The sequence below is a fragment of the Podarcis tiliguerta genome (genome assembly GCF_965153285.1).
Source record: "Podarcis tiliguerta genome assembly, chromosome: 8".
Classification (NCBI taxonomy): Eukaryota; Metazoa; Chordata; class Lepidosauria; order Squamata; family Lacertidae; genus Podarcis; species Podarcis tiliguerta.
The window spans coordinates 28850003-28874992 of NC_139541.1; the positions used below are offsets into that span (position 1 = coordinate 28850003).

The 24990-nt window shown below is 42.4% G+C and overlaps 1 protein-coding gene across 3 annotated transcripts in view; it reads right to left on the reverse strand.

Annotated features, from left to right (window-relative positions):
• Window positions 1–394: 394 nt before the first annotated feature.
• The window catches only part of ZNF536 (zinc finger protein 536), a 449202-nt gene continuing 424606 nt past the window's right edge, over window positions 395–24990 (reverse strand). For 2 of the 3 annotated variants that reach the window (XM_083451812.1, XM_083451813.1), the window contains exon 7: window positions 395–1005. In XM_083451812.1, coding sequence (XP_083307938.1) covers window positions 770–1005 — 236 coding nt within the window. In that variant the 3' untranslated portion in view covers window positions 395–769. The remainder of the gene's footprint in view (window positions 1006–24990) is intronic. The other variant, XM_083451814.1, reaches the window with a different exon arrangement.

Here is a 24990-nt window from a genome sequence, read left to right on the forward strand (position 1 = left end):
CTTTTCAATACAGGTCAGCACTGACTGTAGCTTACGGGTCGTCTAAAATTTCTCTGAGAGTGCAGAGTTGGAGCACCACTTGGATTGATTTTCTCAGCAGGGACAGCTCCAGTCAGCCTGGCACCACCTCACTCCACCAACACGTCTCATTACGACGCTAGGCAAATGGCAGCGGTCGGTGTCATATTAAAAAGGTGTTTTCAACAATGAAAACACAGGAACACCCCCCCCACACACACACACTTCCCCACTCCCACAATCTTCAAGGCAACATTAAATCAGGAAGATGGTATCAGATATAGATATATAGATAGATATTCTGGTAAGAGCATTCTTTCTGGATAAAGACCACTTTAGTGTTAGAAATGCGCCCTTTATTTCAGTGTTTTTCACACACACACACACACACACACACAGATATCTTGCAACCTGCACACATTTGGGGGAAGAAGAAGAAAAAACAACACCCACTTGATTTATCTCCACCTACATTGTTTGGAAGTACTTGTTGCCAGGTAACAGTTTAACAGCCATTTTCAAGGGCTGGTTGTTGTTGTTTTTTCCCTCTTTCTCTTTTTAATATGTGTGTGTGTGTGTGTGTGTGTGTGTGTCTTTAATGTCTTAAACATCCTGCACGCTTCTGGGAATTTGCACACAATCTGTTTTCCTCAGAAGGCAGTTAAGCAAACTCTCTGTGTTACCCAAAATGCATATCTAAAAAACTGTGTAAAATAATATTGCAATATACAGATTGATTTGTTCTGCGGCATTACTCCTGGGCCTGGCTGCCCTCCTCCGTTAACTCTGTCGAGCTCCCAGGTTTGACAGCTCCAGGTTCCTCGGAATTCCCAGAAGCTTCGGCGTCAACTCTGGAGCGCTTGAACCTGCGGTCTGGATACTGGCTGTTGTCAAAAGGCATGCGATGGACACAAAGGACGTGGGTCTTCAGATTTCCCTTCTGAGAGGCACTGTAGGGGCAGTATCTGCACTGGAAAGGCCGGTGACCTGTGCAACAGACAAACATTGGGTTAGCATTTCCTCAGGCCTGCAGTGGTTCACTGCCACCCAGCCTCTGTAGTGCAGTTCACAGAATGGAATAATGTAAAAACACAAGTCTCCCCTTCTCTTATATGTGGACTGAATCATACAGCCCCTTTCTGCTTACACCCTATACATTTAAAGCTCTGCCCGACCCCCAGTTTGTTGAGGGTGCCTGGAACTGTACAGTAGTACCTTGGGTTAAGTACTAATTCGTTCCGAAGGTCCGTAGTTAACCTGAAACTGTTCTTAACCCGAAGCACCACTTTAGCTAATGGGGCCTCCTGCTGCTGCCGTGCCGCCAGAGCACGATTTCTGTTCTCATCCTGAAGCAAAGTTCTTAACCTGAAGCACTATTTCTAGTTTAGCGGAGTCTGAGGCGTATGTAACCTGAAACGTATGTAACCCGAGGTACCACTGTAGTTCTGTGAGGGGTACCCAAGATTCTTGGTTGGGGGAGTGTTTCAAATGTATGGTGCGTACACAAGCCCACAGTCTTCGCACAGGTACTGCCGTGCCTCAGTTTCCCAGGACGTGAAATTTATAGGACTTAATTGGCCAGACACAGGGCCTCTCTGTCTCTGCTATTTTCAAAACAGACTGGGCAAATTTCACACTAATTGTGCCCCCCCTCCCCCAGTTCTTGAGATTCAGGATACACAGCATTCCCTGCCATGACTTTAGCACCTTGGAAAGTCACCTGTGGATCAGTGCTGGGATATAGGGGTCGAAAATATATTCTGTCAGTGGCATGCAGTGAAATTTTTTGTAGTGGAACAGTTAGGGGCAGAGGTGCTACCTTGTGAGGGGCATGAGGGGGTCGATATTTTATGCGTGTGGTGTTGTGACATCATGATGTCTTGCACGTGAGCATTGCGCCTCCCTCCCTAAGCTGGGTAGAAACTTCCTGTGCTTTGCGAAAGAGGTGGCAGGGGAACATTTAGGGGATTAGCTGAGTCCCCTCAGTCCAATGTCTGCACGCCACTGCATACTATTGGATATTTTAAAATATTAAAAAAAGCAACAGCCAATCCCCAGTATCTTGTAAATATGTATGGTAACTTTGTAAATAATACTGAAATGACATGTACAATTGAATGTCATTTTGCAGCCTATTTCAATAAACTAGTTTTATGGAATTTTAATGCCATGGCACACATTTAATTTGAATTCGATTTTCTTTTTTCTTCAAGTGGAAAAGGGACACTAAGGTGCTCAATTGTTAGAGAAGAACGGAAACAAGAAGGGATGTTACAGAGTGTAGGTGAAAGGCAAGTAAGATGTGACATGATAGATGTTTGATGCATAGCACAAAAAGAGTGGATGGAGAAAAGTTCTTCTCCCTCTCTCCTAACACTAGAACTTTGTGGACACCCACTGAAGCTGAATGTTGGAAGGCTTAAGAAGGAAGTCCTTGGGTCAAGTGTGGAATTCGTTCCTACCGTAGGCTGCTCAGGACAGGTAAAATATAGTACTTCTTCACGTAGTGCATAGTTAAACTACATAATTCCCTCTCACACGAGGCAGTGATGGCCACCAACCTTGATGGCTTTAAAAGAGCATTGGATGAATTCATGGAGAAGAGGGCTATCAATGGCTACTAGCCCCAATGGCTATGTTCTATTTCCACAGTTGGAGGCAGCAATGCTTCTGAATGCCAATTGCTAGAAACCGCAGGAGGGGAGAAGGCTCCTGTGTGTTTGGGTCCTACTTGAGGGCCTCCCATTGCAGTATCTGATTGGCCGCTGTGAGAACAAAAGTCTGGAATAGATGGGCTATTGACCTGGTCCAGCAGGCTCTCCTTCCATTTTCGTGTTCTGTTCTGTTCTCACAAGGTTCTGTGCAGCTAAAGGAAACAAGTGGTGGCTCACCCTTCTCACGCTGCGTTTGTGGCCCACCTTGCAGACACCAAATTGTTCCAGATTATTCTGAGCCAGCCTAAGACTTCATGCTGCATCTGGCTTGGAAGGTTATGTTGCCGCAATCACATTTCAACCTATGCTGGGAAGTTGTTGATGTGTCTTACTGGAACTTTATGAGCTTTGTCTCTCAAATTAACTTAGACCAGGGCCATCTGAGGTCAAATGCACTTAGCTTACTTTAATTTGCTGAAATAAATGAATAAATAAATGTGCCTGACCATCTGCATAAAAAGCTAAGGCTATTGGAAGACATGACCTAATAATCACATATGAAGAACAACGTTAGCCCCCTCCTTCCCCCCCCCCGTCTGATTTTCCCCCCTTTCTGTTACACACATGCACAGAGGATGCAGACATGTTGCAGAGGCAGAACTGGCCAAATGATTTGTACTTTATGCATTCATTGGACATGATCCAGATGGGCACATATGGAACTTCTTCACTGCCATCCATCAAATAATGCATTCTGCTTAATTCCATTTAAATCTATAGGTTCAAATGCCATTGGTGGATAGTATCCAAGTCAAACTCCTGTCTGCTAAAAGGTTAAGTCAAGTCCAGTCACGGACAACTCTGGGGTTGCAGTGCTCATCTCGCTTTACTGGCCGAGGGAGCTGGCGTTTGTCCACAGAAAGCTTCCGGGTCATGTGGCCAGCATGACTAAGCCACTTCTGGTGAACCAGAGCAGTGCACAGAAACACTGTTTACCTTCCCACTGGAGCAGGACCTATTTATCTACTTGCACTTTGACATGCTTTCGAACTGCTAGGTTGGCAGGAGCTGGGACTGAACAACAGGAGCTCACCCCGTCACGGGGATTCAAACCACTGACCTTCTGATCGGCAAGCCCTAGGATCTGTGGTTTACAGCACAGCACCACCTGTGTCCCTCTTCTAAAAGGTACATGCCAATAAATCATTATTGACCCCCTTTCCAAGTGAAAACCTGTCTGTTTTTCCATCTAGTGCTACTCAAAAGTTATGATGATGAAGGAAGAAGAAGGAAAGTTTACTCTAACTGTGCAGTGTCACCCAAAGGAAAGTACTAGGAAAAGCAGAGACCAAAATTATAAACAGGAGGTAGGTACAGCTCTGGAATTTTCAGCAGAAGGGTTTTAAAAAGCCATTAATGGAGAAATTGCACTTTAGAGTCTACGGCTTAATCTGCTTATTACCTCACAGACCCATATAATCTATGTTGTAATGTGCTAAGGGATTATATCGCGGTAACAATGAAACTTCTGGCACCCATTGGCTGAGCTGAAGTGATGCCATGGGATGTCCACGAACATCCTATTTGCTGAGGGAAGTTGTCAGCAGTAGAAGGCTCAGTGGGCTGAAAAGAAAGATAAGTTTGCTGAGGAAAACCCTCGCCGTCAGATTCCAGGGCAAGTGGAAGTATATGGAGCCAGGTGGCAAATGTGAAACCTCAAAGCTTAGTAGAATGAGATACTAGGAGCATGGAGATAAAGGCCCCAGTGAGCTGAACCAGGGGACAAAGCAGGGAGCAGATGGAAAAACAAGAACTAAAAGAAAGGGCAAGTAGGGCAGACAGAGAGTGAAGGAAAAATAAGTCAAGGGACCATATTCTGGTTGTTCGTCACTCATAACTTCTACATTGGGCACCCTTTAAGGGCTAAGTTAAGTATTTCCATGTTCGAAAATATGAAAACAATACTGATGCACAGTTGCCTGTCATCTGCAGATTGGAGCCTTTGGCAGATCTGTCGATTTCAAAGTCCCCATTTATAATTGTTTCCAATCTTCAATTGTGTTTGCCGTATTTTCCAAATAATTTGCATTTTTTTAACAAAAAAAGAGTCTTCAATATATACAGATTTCTGCATGCAATTTCCCCTAATATAATGCATCCTGGTATGCTGTTTTCCCTAACTTTAGCATTTCATACACACTTTCCTCAAATGGAAGCACACCTATCATAAATATGTCAGCCCATAATTAAGCAGATCGGCTACACCTATCACTGAAACTGAACTTAAGAGATGGAATACAACAAGTAGTTTCTATATTTTGAGTGTATAAATAGGTTTAAAATTTGTTGAAGTAACATACTATTGGGAATTGGTCTCATCAGATTTCTTAATGAGGCATCACAGTCAGAGGGTCCTATAAAAACTGCCTCTCCATACACAGAGACTAGGAATCTTAAATAAGAACCACTACATTACTGAACATTGAACCCAATGGTTTCCTCAAAGCCCCTTCACACCTGTAATACTCCCAGTCTTTGGCCCCACTCTGGGCTTGTCTTATCAGCACAATGGGTGGGAACCTGTTTGGATGCTGTAGTCCACATGGCTCAAAAGAGACGTCGCCTTCATAAACCCCCATGCTAATCCTAAATGGTCATCCCGAGACAGAGTTTTTCATGGTGTAATCTAACAGGTTCTTTTCTTCTGGAGTTCTGACCATTTACCTAGCCACCCCTTCCTCAGCCAAGGAACTTGGGCAGCTCCAGTCCATCCCCCCTTGATCTCCAAAACAGTTGTGTCTCCTGTTTGTGAGCCCCCTTTGACCTGCAACACAGCATTGGTTGCTTCTACCAGCTTCTTCCTGCTAAATCTGAGGCCCATCTGTGCTATATATTTAAAGCAATATTATACCACATTAAACAGCCATTGTTTCCTCCAAAGAATCTTCAGAATGGTCATTTATTAAGGGTGCTGAGAGTTGCTAGGAGACCCCTCTTCCCCTCACAGAGCTACAATTCCTAGCGTTCCCTAGGAAGAGGGATTGATAATTTAAACCATTCAAGGAACTGTGGCTCTTTTAGAGGAATTGGGGGGGGCGGTCCTTCCAACAACTCTCAGCACCCTTAACAAACTACAGTTCCCACAATTCAATATGGCTGCATAGCTTATTTGCATCTTACAGCTCTAGAACTCTACAACATTTTTTGTTATTTTTTAAACCGCAATCATGCACTCACTTTCCCGGCAGTCACATCCCATTGAACTTAATGGGACTTACTCCTGAGGAGACCTTGCATTGTATCATTAAAGGTAAAGGTAAAGGGACCACTGACCATTAGGTCCAGTCGTGACCGACTCTGGGGTTGTGGCGCTCATCTTGCTTTATTGGCTGAGGGAGCCGGCGTACAGCTTCCAGGTCATGTGGCCAGCATGACTAAGCCACTTCTGGTGAACCAGAGCAGTGCACAGAAACGCTGTTTACCTTCCCGCCAGAGCAGTACCTATTTATCTACTTGCACTTTGACGTGCTTTCGAACTGCTAGGTTGGCAGGAGCAGGGACCGAGCAACGGAAGCTCACCCCGTCGCGGGGATTCGAACCGTTGACCTTCTGATCGGCAAGTCCTAGGTTTAACCCACAGCACCACCCGCGTCCCTTATTGTATCATGAAGGATGTGCAATTAAAGACTTGAAGTTTAGCTTTACCTATGCAATGCCAGTGATACCTGCCAAGCAGATTCGCTTATTCATTAAAGTGTTAACACTAATTCAAAACATTTTTTTAAAAGAAGGATCCAATAAGTGTAAATTAAGTAGCACTTAATTATGCCCCAAAATGCTTTCACTATTTGGTATCATTCTCCCAGCAAAAGGGTTTGAATGTTCACATCCCTGCAAAACATATCACAGTTTGGGCTTATTAATTCAGCTGCGTTTAACAAGCAAGGAAAGCATTAATGGTACCCGAAAGTGGTTTCAACCCTCCACTGCCTTGTTTTTCCATCACTAACTTTTGGGGGTCATCAAAATTTCACATCACTGTCATGTGAAAAGTTAAGTACACAATAAGTTAATTTGTATTGTCACTGTGCAGTACAACAGCAGTAAAGAGCACATCAATTTTTAATCCGGTATGAATAATATATAAATATGTATACACAGTGCGGGTCAAAAAGTGTAAGAGCAAAAGAAGTGGTATGTTGTTTACAGCAGCAGTCATACAAAAAAAAAAAACCACCATTCTGGAGATCAGTCTAACAAAAGATAACAACATCTGCAATTTGCTTGTAACTAGGGGGCAAAGCAGAATGCCCATTTCTCTTGGGTAACACCGTCCATTAATTACTGCTCAAAACTGGTTGTGGGCAGCAAGATCTTAAAATAACCAGGCCTAGATAAGCAGGCAAGTAATTTATACCATTTTTATCAGATGGTAGTTGGGGAGGATTTGGGGGCTGCGGGCTTCTTCTTTTCAAGTCATAGATCACATATATACTAGCTGGGGTGTATCTTCCAACATATAATCATTTGAAAGTCGCTTTAAGAGAATGGCTTCTCATAGTTCAGAAGACAAATATTCTGCTGCAGTTCTAGAAAGTAAGATTACCTGTGGCTCAGTCCATGCAACTAAGACTGCTTCAGAATAGCCAGGTGGAAACAAGAGAGGTGGACACTATAGTCAAATGTTCTGGGACTTCTGAAAGATGTACAACTCAGATGTACCAAGTGTACATCTGGTAGTACAAAGTGTTTTGTTTTGCTTTTTTTTAAAATGGCTTGCCTATGTACATTTTCTAAACTTTGTTTCTCCTGGGAACCTTGCTCTTCTCCGTTTATCTCATACCTGTTTCAGAAGTGACCCCCTTTTGATGTGCCTACTTGTAGCAAACTTTAAGGATGAATCTACCAAGGTGATCTATCACTTTTTGGACTTTCTGAAAATGCCTCATTCACTCAATCATTTCAGTGGCTCTTGTAAGCATTGGCTAGGGAGTGCAGTTATACTTCACAGAGAGTACTTTCCATCCTGTTTCTGCATTGATCCATGATTATTCAATCCACATGACATTTTAAGGTGCTGTTTCTCTCAAAATACAGATTTTAAATGTATCTGCATTTTTTTTCCTGAAATGGAAATAGCCTTGAAACATTTTGAAAGTGCAAAAATCCATGCATAACTATGCTCCAATCTACATATTAATTCAGGATGTGTGGGTCAGTCAGTTTGTATTAAATTTTGCAAAGATCCAATTCCTCAAGCAGAGTTAAATTTGCTTAATGGCCAGTTCCTAGTGAACCCTGGGAACTGTGAGAAGGACTACCATTCTCTAATAGGCAATTCTCCATTCTCTCACTGCATTACAACTTCCAGGATTGTTTGGGGGAAATCCGTAACATTTAACTAGTATGAAATCCGTGTTATTTTGTATTACTAGTATACTACTTTCTTTTCTACTGCATCTGCATGGAGCATCAGCCTGGAATTACCTTTCTGCTTAATATTCATTTGCAACTTTTCATCTTAGGTTGATCTGAGTCTTGTTTACCTGGGTTAGCCAAAATGTTTTGTTTGATAAAGGCAAGAACTTGCAAGACTAAGAACTGGGTTAACTCCAGCTACTGCCGTGTGCCTTATTGCAGCAGCGGACTTATGTTGGCAACAGGTTTCTAGGAATGTCCCTTGGGAAATGGAAGAGCAAAAAGCAAGTATTTCAATCTTTTATATACCCATACCTTCTTTCCTCCCTTTAAAAAATGTTACTATGTTAATTTAGCCTTTGAGGGAAGGAGAAAAAGCTTTGTTTTGTTTTCCTTCAAATCCGCGTTCTGATATGTTGCTTTGCGACAACATGGTGTCAGCCTGCATCAGTCACATCACATCACATTAAGTTTCATGAGATGGTGTGCTTGAACGCAGAGTCCAAGAAAATGCATATCAAAGTGAAAAGGTTCTGAAATTCTGAAGGGTTTTTGTTGTTGCTGCTAACAGATCTCCAAATGACCATTATCAAGTTGGCACACCTCAGAGAGATTTTCTTTTTTAAATTGTATTCACGAGTTGGTTTCTATGGACTGAAACCTTTTTCAACTAATTTTTGCAGCGCCATACTTTTAGAACACAAAATTGCACCTAACAAACCTTAATAGGAATAATCGAGAATGAGCTACATTGCTTCTTTTCCATGCATGAATTTTGTACTTTTATGATGCTATCTTATTTTAATAAGGGTTTTTTTTAAAAAAAGAAACAACATCATCTGTTTTATAGCTTTAAATTGTTTTTAGGATTGTTTACACCAGGGGTTGTCAATGCGGTTGCCTCCAAATGTTGTTGGACTACAATTCCCATCAACCTCAGATGCATGGCCAGTGGGCAGGGGTGATAGAAGTTGGAGTCCAAAAGAACAGCTGGAGAGAAACTCATTGACTACCCCCAATTTACACTGTATTGGTTTGGCTATGCTGGGAGTCATTTTGAGGAGGCTTTTACCCGGGAAGCTGGAATATAATAAATACCTCAATCAATAGATTCTGTTCTACTTTTGCAGAAACGCTCAAATTAGGACATATAACAATATTCTTCTTGTAGAAGGAAATGAAGTCCCGGCACACCAGAGCTCTGAATCATAGGCAATACTTGTACAAGTCAAAAAGTGACCTCTTTAATAGTTGCTAATTTACTGGCAACAAGAAGCATCCATTATTCTAAGAAGACTACAGGGCAATGCACACTAATAAGATAAGGTAAAGACAATCAACATTAAAAATGTTTATTTTCTTGATCAAAGTAAATTAATTCTGTCCTGCTATGAATATTTGATCAGTGTCCAAATTCCACATACATTTCCACCATGAAATATGTTGTCTTTGTGCTCTAAAAAGGCACATATGTAGGGGATTGTACTGGAGTGTAAAAAGGATCATTAGAATAGTCATATGGCTGAGATGAGGAATTAATTCCAAATTGTTACGGGTGTACTAATAGCAGCAAAATCATGGCTTTCTCCCAAAGCAGCAAGAAATGGTAATTTCAAAGAAAAATGCCAATAGTCTATTACTCAGAATCCTTCTGCTTTTCCCACTATGATGTGTTTTATAGTTTTGAATATTTGTACAGATATTGTTTATACGCAGATGCAAAGAGAAACAAAACACAACGCACACATATTCACATTCTACAATGTGAACATTTAGATAAAGTAGCGAGGATAATCTAGAAATGAACTCTCTTTAAAAAAGAAGCTTTCTGTTAAGGCCAAAAGAGAACACATCCCTCCCCTCTTTAAACACAAAAGTTGAAATTAGGAATGTGAAGACACAAGTATACCCCATTCAATTGTGTGTTTTGTTTTGTTTTGACTAACATTATCATTATTTTGGTGGTGCTCAAAATTATTTGGCTGCTTCAGCCCAGCAGGGAAATCCAAATTCAGTGGCAATTCAACTGAAAAAAAAATGTTCAGAATACAAGATGGTGAGATTGTGCTGAGAAAAAGACTAAGGGCAATTTAGCCATGCTAAATTTAGGACACGGGTGGCGCTGTAGGTTAAGCCACAGAGCCTAGGGCTTGCTGATCAGAAGGTCGGCGGTTTAAATCCCCGCAACGGGGTAAGCTCTCGTTGCTCGGTCCCTGGTCCTGCCAACCTAGCAGTTTGAAAGCACATCAAAGTGCAAGTAGATAAATAGGTACCGCTCTGGCGGGAAGGGAAACAGTGTTTCTGTGCACTCCTTATGAAGTGGCTTAGTCATGCCGGCCACATGACCCAGAAGCTGTACACCGGCTCCCTCGGTCAATAAAGCGAGATGAGCGCTGCAACCTCAGAGTTGTCCGCGACTGGACCTAATGGTCAGGGGTCCCTTTACCTTTACCCTTTATAATATTTGTAAATATCTTTATTATAGAAAAATATTTTTCCTGGATCATTTTTAATCTGTTTGTCTGCTTCCAGTAGGGATTGGCAAATCTGTCAATTTCTCATTTCTCCCTTCTTAAGCTTATATCAGTCCTTTTCCACAGCAGTTTGAGAATTTTTTTTAAAGAACAAGTCCTCTTGAAAATTCTGCAGCATTTTAGTATGCATTTCTCCCAATAAACATGGCTTCATATGCAATTTCCCCTAATAAACATAGTTCATTTTTTTCCAAAGCAATATTCCTTTGCATCTGTTTTTGTATGTCATTCTGCATTTTATGGACAATTTATATGCATTTTTGTGCACGTGACTTGGCTGACGAACTGCACTGCAAAATTTGGAGAAGAGTGGGTTGTGAAGGATAGCTGTGTTTGCATATTGTTTTGAGAAGTGCAAATTAGGAATGTCCATCTAAAGATGAGAACTGGATTGAATTTCTACCCCATCCTGAGCTTTCAGCCCTTGGGACCTCGAGTGCATCATAATGTACACCAACTACGGCATTCATGGGCCTTTTTGGATGCAATTAGAATTGTTAGAATTGACAGAGATGAGGATCCATCCCCCCATCACCTGTCCTTGCTGACAGGTGGAGGAAAAGGTCTGCAGCATGGTTTGAACTATGGAAAGGTGGCATACAGATGAAATTATGTGTGTGTGTATGTGTATCTTTTCTGTGGAGAATGTCCCAGGTTCAGTCCCCGGCATATTCAGGTAGTGCTGGGTGAAGCTTTTTTCTGAGACCCTGGAGAGCTGCTGCCAGTCAGTGTAGACAGCAGTGAGGTAGATGGACTCATGATCTGACTTCTGTAAAGCACTAAGAGGCTGCTCCCATTTTCAATTATGATGACCTGCAATTTAAGGAGCCGCAACTTTAATTTTTTTTATGCTGAAAACCTGACTAGTGGCCATTGTGGTGCTTATGCATTTAGATTTCCCTCCTCTCTCTGCATAGTTTTCTTGGCATAGTTTTCCTATCCACAGCTAACATTCTAAAATGGTCTTTGCATCCCCAATAGACCAGAATGGCCCTAAAGCAGCCATTCTGACCTGGAACGTAATAATATGGATAGGGGAGAAAAATGCTGAATACATGCATTTGCCCAATAGGCAATAATGGCTGTGATGAAGCCATTCTGCTTTATGAGTCTCACAATATACATTTTGAAGAGCTCCCCTATTGCTGGACCAACTGAGATGGCTCCAGCCAATGACATATCTGTAATGAAAGTTTTCGGAAACTTTCTAGATGAGAATTTGTCCGAACGTAGGCAACAGAAGCAGCTGAAAAGAGCTTCTGAGTAAATAGCTCTGTTTCGCAAAGGGCAGCTGCCCCAGTTATCACAAGGACAGCTGTTTTGTCACCCTGAGTTCCATTGGGCATGCGCAAGAGATGGCTGACATGGGCCGAAATGGCCTAGATCAAAATAGCTGCTGAAATGGGGGAAAGGCAAAATGCAGTCTCATTCGGCAGCCAGTGTAATATAGTTAGAGTGTTGGACTAAGACCTGGGAGCCCAGGGTTCAAATCCCCACTCAGCCATATGAAGATGCAGAACTTGCCTCAAATTCCCTCTCCCCCCCAAAATGCACTGAAGTATTTAAGTATTTAAAGGTAAAGGTAAAGGGACCCCTGACCATTAGGTCCTGTCGCGGACAACTCTGGGGTGCGGCGCTCATCTTGCTTTACTGGTCGAGAGAGCCGGCGTACAGCTTCCGGGTCATGTGGCCATAATGACTAAGCCACTTTCTGGTGAACCAGAGCAGTGCATGGAAACGCCGTTTACCTTCCCACTGGAGCGGTACCTATTTATCTACTTGCACTTTGACGTGTTTTAGGATTAGAAAAATTTAGAAATGACTACATTGAGCTAAAAATATGTATCCATCCATGTATTTTGTAATATATATGAATATGCAAATATGGATTTTCATACAATATGGGATAGAATTGATTTGTTAACGTACTGAAAATTGACACAGTCTGATTCAGCCATCCCTAGACAGTTCCAGTTATACCCAGGACTTCTGGAAGGCTCAAAATGCACCACTATGCAGTTCTGTAGAACAGAATGGTCCTAGCCAAATACATTCTATTTGGAGCTGACCCACCGAAATTAATGAACCTACATTAGTAATGTCCATCAATTTCAGTGGGTGTACTTTGAGTTGCTGGCGGGTCTCAAACCCTCAGTAAGTTAGGGACTTCTCCTGCTTGCAAAGGCAGGCTCTGGAGGATTGAGCATACGAGACCAATAGTGGGTCCAATGAAGAATGCCGTTTCTTCACATGCTGTAGAGGGAAGTTAGGGACAGGTGGAGCTCATTAACCTGGGAAAGTAGCCCATCTAGGAGAAGGAAAACTCTGATCCTAAACCTCTACTGCCTTGTGGCTATACTCATTTATACTTGTGGGACATCTTCCAGAGAAGAAAAGGCAAAGGAGCCCTTCCACTAATTCAGAGTGGAGTCCCTAAGACAGTTGGATGGTACCTTGTGTGCCTCCTTCCAGTAACTCCTGTAGCTAAGATGGCGCCAAAAATATTTCTCTGCTTTCCTTAGGACCACATCAGCGAGGCCGAGAGGGGTTATTGTTGTCTAGGCAGACCAGGACCTCCATACGCACTGCCCTGACTTGCTCTCCACGGAGGTCCCTTTGGTGCTGCTAATGCAGCGGTTTGACTTCAACCCCAGAGTGTGTGTTATTGGCAGATGCCAACAAACACAGGAATTAGGGGGATTTTTCTACCTTCCTCTTTTAGTCAGTCATCAATTGCTCTCCATCCACTTTGGATATGGAGGCAAATGTGCCTTCTCTTTAAATTACACTATACATATGCAGCACACTCTGCACAGTAGAGATTCCGGAAATGGTGTGCTCAGTTTTCTAAAGAGCAATGCAAGAAGCATATGGGGCCTTACCTGTGCTGTGTTTTTCTTCAAACATCTGGCATGTAATATATGACAATGATGTCTTAAACTCTCCTGTAGGTCCAGCATCAGCACAAGACATCCTGGGGCAGCTTCAGTGCCCCATTGGTGCTGATGCCTCTCATGAGCCCCTGTGCTGGGTGGATGGGTCTGGGAAACTACTATTTACAATTTCCCACAATGCCTCAGGGTTTCCAATTATAGGGAATTTACATGGTGGCATTTTCTTGTGGCATTGTGGATGAGTAAAATGGCGGCCCTCGAAGTTCTATACTGCAAGGCAATGTGAGAAATTCAAAATGGCAGCTTACATGCCGGCTGGTCTCCTCCATCTTGGAGGCAATTTTCCAAGTGGCATGAAGATGATGGGGTTTGCCTGTCCTAATCCCTTTTGGTCTGTAGGACAAATGAATCCTGTCCCAAGTTTTTGGAAAGAGAAAAACTATTTGTTTCAATCTTTTTTCAAGAGAAAAGACTCCTTCCACATATCTTATTAACTTTCTTGCCTCCCACAGTTTGTAAAGACAAATGCAATGGCATAAGAAAAACAGAATAAAGACTTTTGGAAATGCAGCTAATATAAAGTGGTTGAGGGCAGAAGCTAGCAAACTCATATAAAGAAAATGACTGGTAATATACAGATATTTCATCATCTTCCTGCATATTATATATACTTTTAAGACATTAATCAAATGACTCACCAAACCTTAGAGGAAATATCACTAATTTTAAAGTTTTTTTTCTTTAAAGCCAGTGAAATATATCTGTTGATGAGTCATCGATATATATATGTGAATTATTGTTGCATGAGGCAATGGTAAAAAGACAGAGAGGTTTTCAAGACAAGTAATCAAAACTTCAGAAGTAACTAGATATAATTACATCTGTGACAAATGTAGATTGCATAATACCTGGACAGCCGAAGATGTAATATTCTTGGAACTTGACTCCAGCACTTTTTTTTTTGGGGGGGGGGGGGGATAAGTTGTGCAGATATGGCAGAAAGGTTAGTCTCATCCAGAAGACCACCTGGTTAAATGGAAATTATGTGTGGTGGTGGAAAAACATTTTGAGCACTTATAGAACACAGCTGGAAGCAGCACAGGTACAAACTACAGTTAATTGTCTGTGCCTGCCATTGGCTCTGGCGCCTCCTACTGTTGGCCTCCCTGCTTTCTGCTCTACCAATCCCAGTGGGCACCAGCCATCATTGTAAAACAACAACAAAAGAAGTCATAACGCATGTAGAAGTAATCCCTCGGTCAATACATCTGAGCAATTTTAAGTTAAGTGAAAAAGAGCTTTGCTAAGCCTGGTGAAATTTGTCAGACGGGTATTACACAACCCAACAATATGACCCAATTCCATGCAGATCTCCATGTAGAAAGAATGCTGAACACCTGCATTTTACAGGGGTTAAGTATTGCCTGCCTAAATATCTTAGTTCAGCTAGATTCTTATATTATTCTCTGCTTCTTTGGTGTCACTTAAAATAAATAAGCTTTTGCTTTTTAATCTGAGATGCTGCTTTGTTATGAAAGTTGAATAATTTAGCTGGTATTTTGTCACATTATAACTTGTCCTACCACCCAAGATGCCATAACCTGTAGTGACAGTTTAGTAAGGTGCCTCAAAAACTCCTTGCTAGTGATTTATAAATGGCAGTGTTACACATTATCTAGGTATTATTCACTAACTTTAACAAGAAGGGGGGAAAGCTCTTTTTCCTAGAAGGTTGTTTTTTTGTTTTGATGGAAGCCTAAACATCCAGAAATGTGCACTGGCAAAACTCTCCAATTTAGATATGCAGCTTCATTACTTTGTATCTAAACAAATTCTTGCTGTATTTTTATTAGTATATGTGCGGGCAAGATGTATGATGCCATTTTTGGGAGAAGATGAATTGCAGTGGAATGGAAACAGTGCAGCATGTGACGAATACAGGGCAGAATGAATATGGTGCCTTCTCACATCCCTAGTTGGGGACTGGTGGGGGGGAGGATTTTTAAATTTTTTTGGGGGGGTATCGTTTTATGTACAACTGTTAACTGCTCTGATGTCTTTTTTATGGATTGCAGTACACAAATATTTTTATAAATAAATATGTAAATAAAATGAATAGAGTTTCCCTTTGGTTTTACTTCTGGATGTGATCCAGAATGTATGGCCAGGGAATGACAGATGCCTGCAACCAGATGTAATGAAGCATGGTAACATTTCTGTCTAATCCACTTATCTCACTGCTGCCACATAAACCAAAACAAATGGGCAATGTGGAGGCAGAGCATAGCTATAATGACTAGTGGCCATTGATAGCCCTCTACTCCATGAATGTGTGCCCAATCCGCTTTTAAAATCGCCTAGGTTGTTGGCCATCGCTGTGTCCTGTGGGAGTGAGTTCCATAGTTTAACAATGTGCTCTGCGTGAAGAAGGAGGGCTTCCTTTTCTCTGTCCTGAATCTTGGATATTCATGAGTTCTGAAAGAGGAAACCTTTCTCTGTCCACTCTCTCCATGCCATGCATAATTTTGTAAATTTCTATAAGTTCAAAGTTCCCTCTAGTGCAATATTCTGGTTCCTACAGAGGCCAAAGAGATGCCTCTGGGTAGCACATGAAACAGTAGTCGTGCCCCATTGCTCCCCAGCAACTGTTAGTGAGAAGCACACAGCTTCTGGAGACTCAAGGATACACATGGCCAGCATGATAAGTAGCCACTGGTAGACTGTTTTCCTCAGTGAATTTGTCTCAAACCCCTTTAGAGCCATCTAAACGCATGATCATGACCACACCTTTTGTGGTGGGGAACGCCGTAAATTAAGCTTTTAAAATTGGAGCAATGGCGGTCTTAATTAAAGAGCTGCCAAACGGAAGAAACAGATAGAGACCATAAATATCATTTTTAAGTATTAGAACAATAACATTAAGACTAGCTATCAATACAGAATAAATGGTTGTTGTCCGATAGTATTCAGTTCAATGGGAGTTTAGCCATTGATTTGAAGAGGCCGCAGAATATGCTCAGTTATCGTAACGCAGGATTTATTTGTGTTGGAAAAGAACGTGGACAGAGGTTTAGCAGCTCAGGAGCATGATCCTTAGCATTTTAGACTGCGGCCCTGATCCTCGGCCAGCCAGTGGCGGGGCTCCCTCCTGCTGCTGGCAAAATTTGGTGCCATGGTTGCCTTCTGCCATTTCCTTGCCCCAGAATTTCTGGAGGCCATTTATGTGCAGCGCTTGAAAAAGCAGAAGAACAGGAGGCTGTCTTCTGCAGAGTCGGGCCCACGGTCCATCTAGCAGCAGCTCTCTTGGGTTTCAGAAAGGGAGTCTTTCCCTGCCTGACCAGCAGGTGCCATCAGGGACTGAACCTGGGACCTTCTGCACAGAAGCAGGTCCCCTGCCACTGAGCTACTCATTTCAAGAGGACACATGTTTCCACATTCTCCAGATTGCATCAAGCAGCATCGAATGAAAAATATCTCCTTTGCATCTCTGTTTTGCGGAGCGCTCGGAAAATAAAAAAAAGCCTCCCCTTATATTGTTATGCCAGAGGGAGTCTAATGAAAGTGAACATGGCACAGCTTCCTGGAAAGGAAGACCCTGCCTCCCTTTAAACATGTAAGGCCACCACCTCTTGAACCCTCCCTCCTTTCATCCCTTGTAAGGCAAGAGAGATGATAAGAAGTCATGTGGGCTTTCTCCCCCTGCCAGCAGCTCCAACAGCTGTGAAGCCCTCTTTCAGCACAATTCATAAAAAAAAGAAAAGAAGACGACGTGTTGGATTTTTTTTTTTTGCCCGTGGCGGAACGGCGTACAATTTCTGGCCCTTCAGGCTAAAACAATAAAATGCAAAGAGGAAAATGTGAGAGGGGGGTTTCTTCCTCCGCCCCCCCCCCCACTCCTTTAAACTTCCCACAACAACCTCAGCAAAACCACATGACTTGTCTTGTACTATCTCCCTGGTGTTTTCAGTGCTACTTTGGCAGGAAATCAGAATTACTGTTATATAAATTCCATCTGATGCCAGCGCTACCATCTGTGAGTAAAACTGTTTCACCTACGTCTGCCGGCAAAGCCACTCTCTTAGAGACGAGGGAGAAAGCCGGGGGAGGGAGGGAGAGAGGGAGGGGGGAATTTTGATTAATTTGCAGAATGCTTGTGATTTGCTCATATATTATTATAACTGCTCATCACCACATGACAAATTCCCAGCACTCTGCACAGGATCCCGTTCGGTTTCAGCAGTTCCTTTGTATCGGCACCTGACAGACTGCGGAGCCTCTAATGACTTTCAGATGCTTACAAACAGTAATTCTATCTTCAGAATAAGAAAGGGGGGGAGGAACAGTGGAAAGAAGAAAGGGGGAAAAAAGAGTTGAGTTAGTTTGTCTCATTTCCTTCCTCTATATCAGTGCAATTTAACTCTCAAGGGCAGTGTTGATCTCCAAATCATAACAATTCAATAATAATAATAATAATAATAATAATAATAATAATAATAAAAAATAACATTAGCAGAAAATGTTACATAAGAATAGTAAATAATAATATTAATTAATGCCCAGCGTATCAAAATAAGATAAATGATTACTCAGGAATCTGGCCACCTAAAAAAGCCATTTGCTGGGACAATTTTTCAAAGCTCCCTAATTTTATTTATTTGCCCCGTTTGGATATTCCTGATAACCTTCATGCATTTCTAGTGAACACATCTGCTTTTTAACTGCAGATGATTCTGCCCCCCTTCCTTTCAAGCTATGATTATGCTTTCTGAACCACTGTCTGTGTGCTTGATTGCCTGTTTTAGATTAGAGATTTTAGCAAGGAAACAAAGACTTCAGAATGCACATCAGTCGTACATATGAGAAACCACAGAAGGAATAAGCAGTAAAATGTGATGCACCATCTGTCCGCAAACAATAACCTGCATGTTCTGAAGGCTTACAAATTATTTAGTGCACAACCTTGCCGAATTATTGGCCCCTTAAATAGAGCAATAGGCTGGGAGTGAGAACCTCTTTGATGCCCCCCCCCCCGGCCTGTGTATTTGGCTTTGGTTTGCCCCCACCTCCAAACGCCAAACTCATCCTCAATTGATTGCTAACAGTGGAGGTATTTCCCAATGACGATTGGAGCAGGTTGATTTTCATTAACTAGGTCTCTGTAGGGTTTTGTGGCACGGATTTGAACAGTGGGGTATATATTGCTTCTCTAGCCATAGTCTGCTTCAAATACCATGTTAATCAAAAGATGGCCTCAAATAGCGGCCACTTGAGAGGTAGACTTCCAAGGGCCAAATTCTGCCTCAAACTGGGATAAGCTATCGATTTCAACTTCAAACCCTAAAGAAGGACTTCTTAGAGATATTTGGAAGTTACAGGCTATGCTCTTTTTAAGGACAATAAAACCTATTGTAGCTTACACTATATAAAGTTGTTAAAAAATGAAATGATTTTTTAAAAAACAGTTTACAGGAACTCTGTAAATTGGCATTTTTTAATTTTAATTTTATACTGCCTTAAATTTCAGGACCTTCACCCTATCTAGTTGGCCTCTGTTTCAGAACTTTACAGTAACCTTCAGCATTTTTTCTTCAGAGATGGATGCAGCCATATGTCTAATAGCATGATTTTATTTATTTTTTGTTACTTTTGCATTTATCCTGAAGTAAAGAGAAGGTTTCTTGGTGACTAGAATCTCAGTATCTATGGCACTTTTGAGACAAACCTGCCACTGCATTGGCAAATTAATTTATCAGTAATTATAAAAGCAGACAGATGTGTAAGGCAATTTTCTGAAGAGTAGGACCAGGACTGTACTTTACCATGCATATACTGCTTTAAATTTCCCCCTTGTGTGAAGATAAAGGATGTAAGAAGAGTCCAGCTGGGTAATGCAAAAGGCCTACCAAGTTCAACCTTGTCCTGCTTCTCACAGTGGCCAACCAGATGCCTTCAATAATCTCGCAAGTAGGGAGTGAAAACCACAGCCCTTTACTGCTCTTGCACAAGGCGCCCCAGAGCTAGAAACATTAGAATCTTTCTACCCAAGGGTGCCAACTTAAATAAAATATTGAGGGGGGCAGGTAAGCCCCACTCCACATAATCAATCACATGATACAGCAGACAGACACCATTTGAATGGCAATGCCCATCAACCTTTTGAGGGGTGACTCTTCAAATAGTTTGGGGAGGGCGAAGGGACCTTGACCCCTAGTTGGCTCCTATGTCTCGCTTGCTTGTCATTACCCAGGCTGTAGCTGTCACAAACAACTAAATAAATCTGAACTCACTTTTCTCCCTGTTCTTTCCTGACAATGGTAATACTTCTATTTACACTGGACATCTCCTTCAACCAGTTGACTGTGCAGCATCATTCATGAAAGATTCTGAGTTCCATGGAATGGAAGATATGCCTTGCATTGCAACACTGAGCCTCCTCAACCGCTCCAGGACTCAATATTATCAATGGAAGAGAAGCCTTAGAGAGATGCTTGAGCCTACGTATATTTTGAGCCAATAAACCACATTACAGATGCCACAGTTAAGCCATGTGCCTATTATGCCTTGTTACTGTTTCCTTTTACTTTAACCTCAAGAACGTCAAAGACAAACTCTTCCACACTGTGCAGAAAGTGGAACGAAAACAGACCTGACCAGGGAGACAGGAAAATCTTTCAAAAGAGCACCTTGTCTAGGATCAAACCACCTCACAAAGCAGGAAACTCAGCTTCAACTTGTACACTGCACTTCCTGTGCAGAAAACTTCTGTGCAGCTTAAAATGTTGTTTCCTGCTTTTCAAGTGCTACTTGACTGCAGTCTTGTATTTTGGACCTTCCAGATTAAATTCATAGTTGTTGACTAAATCTCTCGGAAACAAGAATTGTCACCAAGTCCACTCAAAGTGAAATATCGAAGCAAACTGAAAGTAGGGGAATCCTGATTTTTTATTCTTGAAATTAAAAGTGTTATAGTAAGACTAGAAATACTTCTCAGTAGGGAAAAGGGGGTGTTCTCTAGATGCTTGACTAAAGCAACAATTTTGGGGGATGCTGAGACAAACAAAAAGAAATCTGTTGAATTAGTACGATTTCCCAAGGATTCTTTGTTTGTGAAAGCAGACAGGATATGAGTCCTGCTCAGTAGAGAGACATCCCCTTCCCTGAGCTAGAAATGGGTGAAATTTTTTGTTTGGTTTACATGGGTCTACCTAACTCACGCTTCCGGAAACAATTAAACCAAAACACACAGCTACCCTTCAGAATTTGCACTTCTCCAAATTTTAGGATGCCGTTTTCTGACCAACGATGTTCCTAAATATGCATACATTGGTGAAAATAACTTTTAAAATGGGGGATTAGGAAAAATGTGTATCCTATTAGGCAATGCTGCATACAAAATTGTGTGTGTCAGGAGAAACGGGCAGTAAAAGAATTACAAAATTTTGTTAGAACTTACAAAAAACTAATTTGGATATATGGGAAACGGAGAAACATCTAAATTTTCAGATTTGCCCATCTGAGTCCACCTGTTCTTACTCAGAGCCTAAGTCACACACTGGTAGCCACATCAGTGTTTTTTTAAAAACCAATTCCTAGGTGCGAGGTTTAAGCTTCCCCTCTCTAGCTGTGATTGCAATAAAAAAATGGCTCTTCTGCACTGTAATTACCAATAGAGAAAAGCTCTCACTGAAGCCAGTGGGAGTTCTTCCCACACGAATGGCAGTGGAGGGATGGTTTCAGTTTGGGACCACAGCTTGGGAGGGAAAGTTAAAGCTCCCCCAATCCATGCACGGTGATCCTGACATAAATTCTTCCCATGCTAACATTTGAGAAACAAATAAAGAAATCCCCTGGCAAGGCAGATAGCCATGCAATTAGCGTAACATGTAGTTAGGCTCTTAGATACAACCCACCAGCCTCATTAGTATAGGTGCTTTCTTTCAAGTACCTTGCTGTATCATCAAATCCGACCACTAGCTTGGTTTAAAAAAAGACCACAGAGAAAGAAGTCAGAGGTAATTGGGCTCAATTAATTTCAACATAAGTCTCTGAAGCCGTTCTGAACCCCCCACCCCCAAAAAGAGAGAGAGAGAGAGAGAGAGAGAGAGAGAGAGAGAGAGAGAGAGAGAGAAGATACAATAATGAAGTGGAAACGTGCCACTCCAACGTAGTGTCAAGGTCACATTTAAAATAATAATAAAATATGTGTGAAAGCCACACTGCAAGAATGTCTCTGCCAAAATGTTTGTGGCCCACAAGCGATATAGCTGTCTCATCTTGTAGGAGCTAGATAAGAGCTGTCTAAGCAGCAGTCCTACAAGATCTTGCCCAGCGTTTTCCAACAATCCAAACTTGAATAACAATGGCAAATTCAGCCTTTGGAAGCAGCCATAGTTTCTATGCATGGTCGGCGTTTACCTTCACATAATTTTATACGCAAATTTGTAGTAAAGTTTCATTAACTTAGGACCCATCTGCACTATACATTTCAAGCACTATGAGGCCACTTTGTCTTTCCCCAAAGAATCCTGGGAAATGTAGTTTGTTAAGGGTGCTGACAGTTGTTAGGAGATTTTGGGCTCTCAAATTTTTATGGTGCCCTATGCAACACTAAAATTTGATGTGCCCCCTACCTCTTGCTCTCGGTTCTACAGCATTGTTGTGGTGCCCCCTGCAGCGCTGCACCCAGTGTGACTGCACCAGTCGCGCTACTCTGAAACTGCCCCTGGGAGACGCTTATCCCCCTCACAGAACTACGATTCCCAAAGTGCTTTAAACATCAGTACCTCTTCCCAACAGACTCTTTTTTGCCAGACCTGTGCTGTGGGACTGGATGCCTAGCACTGGACTACTTGAAGATCCTGGAAGGAACATAAGACAATGAGAAAAGCTTTCTGGATCAGGCCAATGGCCCATTAGCACAGCACGCTGTTCTCCCAGGGGCCACCCGGGTGCCTGTGGGAAACCTACAATCAGGACAAGAGCCCTCTCCCCTCCTGCACTTCCCAGCGTGCCAACTTTATTCTGCCCCCATGCCCTATGACAAAATTTATGCAATTCCATTAACTTCAGTTAAGGATGTAAAAGGTAAAGGTAAAGGGACCCCTGACCATTAGGTCCAGTCGTGACCGACTCTGGGGTTGTGGCACTCATCTCGCTTTATTGGCCGAGGGAGCCGGCGTACAACTTCCAGGTCATGTGGCCAGCATGACTAAGCTGCTTCTGGCAAACCAGAGCAGCGCACGGAAACGCTGTTTACCTTCCCCCCGGACCAGTACCTATTTATCTACTTGCACTTTGACGTGCTTTCGAACTGCTAGGTTGGCAGGAGCAGGGACCGAGCAACGGGAGCTCACCCCCTTGCGGGGATTCAAACTGCCGACCTTCTGATCGGCAAGACCTAGGCTCTGTGGTTTAACCCACAGTGCCACCCACGTCCCTTCAGTTAAGGATGTATGAAGTAGCAAAAAGCAACTTTTGAAAACAGTAGGAAATATTAGCAAGAAATGGGCTTCACTACTGCACTCCCCACCCACTTTTGCACGGTGAATTTTATCTCGCCCAGTTTGTATTTCTAGCATCCAGGTGCTTTTCTTCATGCAAAGCTGTTCCTGATAGTCTTTCAACGTTAGAAGTGCAAAGGAAACGATCCTTCTGGATCAGACCAAGTTCTGACTGGTCCAGCACGATCTGTTTTCTACTGCAGTCAGCCAGATGCCTCTGGGAGCTTACAGGCAGGATCCTGGTGAATAAAGATGGCCTTCTGCTGTGGCTTATAGCACATGGTAGTCAGAGATACAGTGCTTCTGGACATGGAGGCTTTGACAATCCTGCCAGCATTTGCCGGCAAATCTAATTGATTTCAGCAGGAGTTTTTCAGGTGTGTAGCCAAATGCAGGATTATAGCCAGCAAGGAAGGCAACTATTTCATTTGTTTTCTAACAAATAGCAAATGTAAATGACTGCAGGTTGTTTCAGGCCTTATGTAGGTGGGTTTATTGAATGGATTATTAGTGAGGAATAATGGTCCAGAAGTTGCTATAAAGGAACTGAGATCCTTTGCAGAGGCGTAAGTTGCTGCTGCGGTTGCTTTTAATCCTCTGTGTATCCCACAATGGCTTTTAGCTGCATCCCTCATCAATGCCTTTTTAAAACAAAAACAAAAAAAAACAGTAGTTTGATTTGTTTATGAACTAGTGCGTCCTTATTTCCATGAGATACAGACATTGACAGCAAATAGACCTTTTCTAATTGAACTGATAGGCTGAAAGTGAACATGTCCTTGAATCTACACTGAAAGATAGACGGCGATTATTTATAATAGGGGATGCACCAACTGCAATACCATTTGTACAGCAAGGACTTTATCATAAGTCTCGTGTTTAGGCAAATAGTGCCAAATAAGATAAATTCTGTATACAGGTCCCTCTCTTTTTTCTTTTGCAGTGTCAGATGTACGGAGAAAAAGACGCTTCGTTGATGGCATACCCTGTAAAGTGTCCTAAGAGGGAGGGTTAAGATAACGTTGTTGTTGTTGTTGTTGTCTCTGCCACTAATACATCAAAGTTTCCACATACTGACCGTCTCCGTCCCTGGCTGTGTACATCAGGAAGCTTTTAATTTATATCTCCGACTAATTTCATTCGAAACGCTTTCAGACATAGGTTTCCGTAGCTTTACAAGAGAACTGCTGGGTTTGCAAAACAGCACGGGTGCGTGTGCATTAATAAACGGCCTGTGTGTTTAATCAGAGTTGAATCCTTTCTTTTAAACCTCTCTCTCTCTCTCTCTCTCTCTCACACACACACACACACACCGTCTCCTCGAGTCCCCCCCCCCCCCTCCAATATTAGAGCTCAGCTATCTCCTTGCTGAAGGACCTATTTGTCTACTTTAAGTGAAATCACTCAATTCTCAAAAGTCAGTGGAGGACTTTGAAAGCGGGGGGAGGGCCGGGAGAGGCCACTCCAAATAAGTTCCATTAATCAAAAGGCACAGTCTAATGTAACTAATATTTTACAATTAGAGGAGACAAGATGGAACTAAAAGCCATCTATCTCTCTTACACCACATGATCATCGATTCATAATCAGAAGACTGAGAGTCGCACAAAGATGCATTTACAGGGGCTGGGGAGGAGAGAGGGAGGAGGACGGGGAGGGGGGAATTGGTCTGAGCTCGAGATAATGAACACGATGAGAAGGAGCAGCGCTGAAGGCTGGGGGAAGATGACAGAGTGGTTCAATGGTGACGGATGACACGGAGATGAGTACTGATACCTGACAGGCAGCAAATGATGACTGCGGTCCTTTCCCACCATTATGATACTCAATTATCTTGGTAAGGGCTAAAAGACTGAGGTGGTGGTGGGGGACACACACACACATACAAAGTGGCTCAGCCTATTCGCTTATTTATAAAGCTTGGCCAGGATAGTACTTGATTGTGCCAGGATCTGTTGGGGGGGGGGTCGGT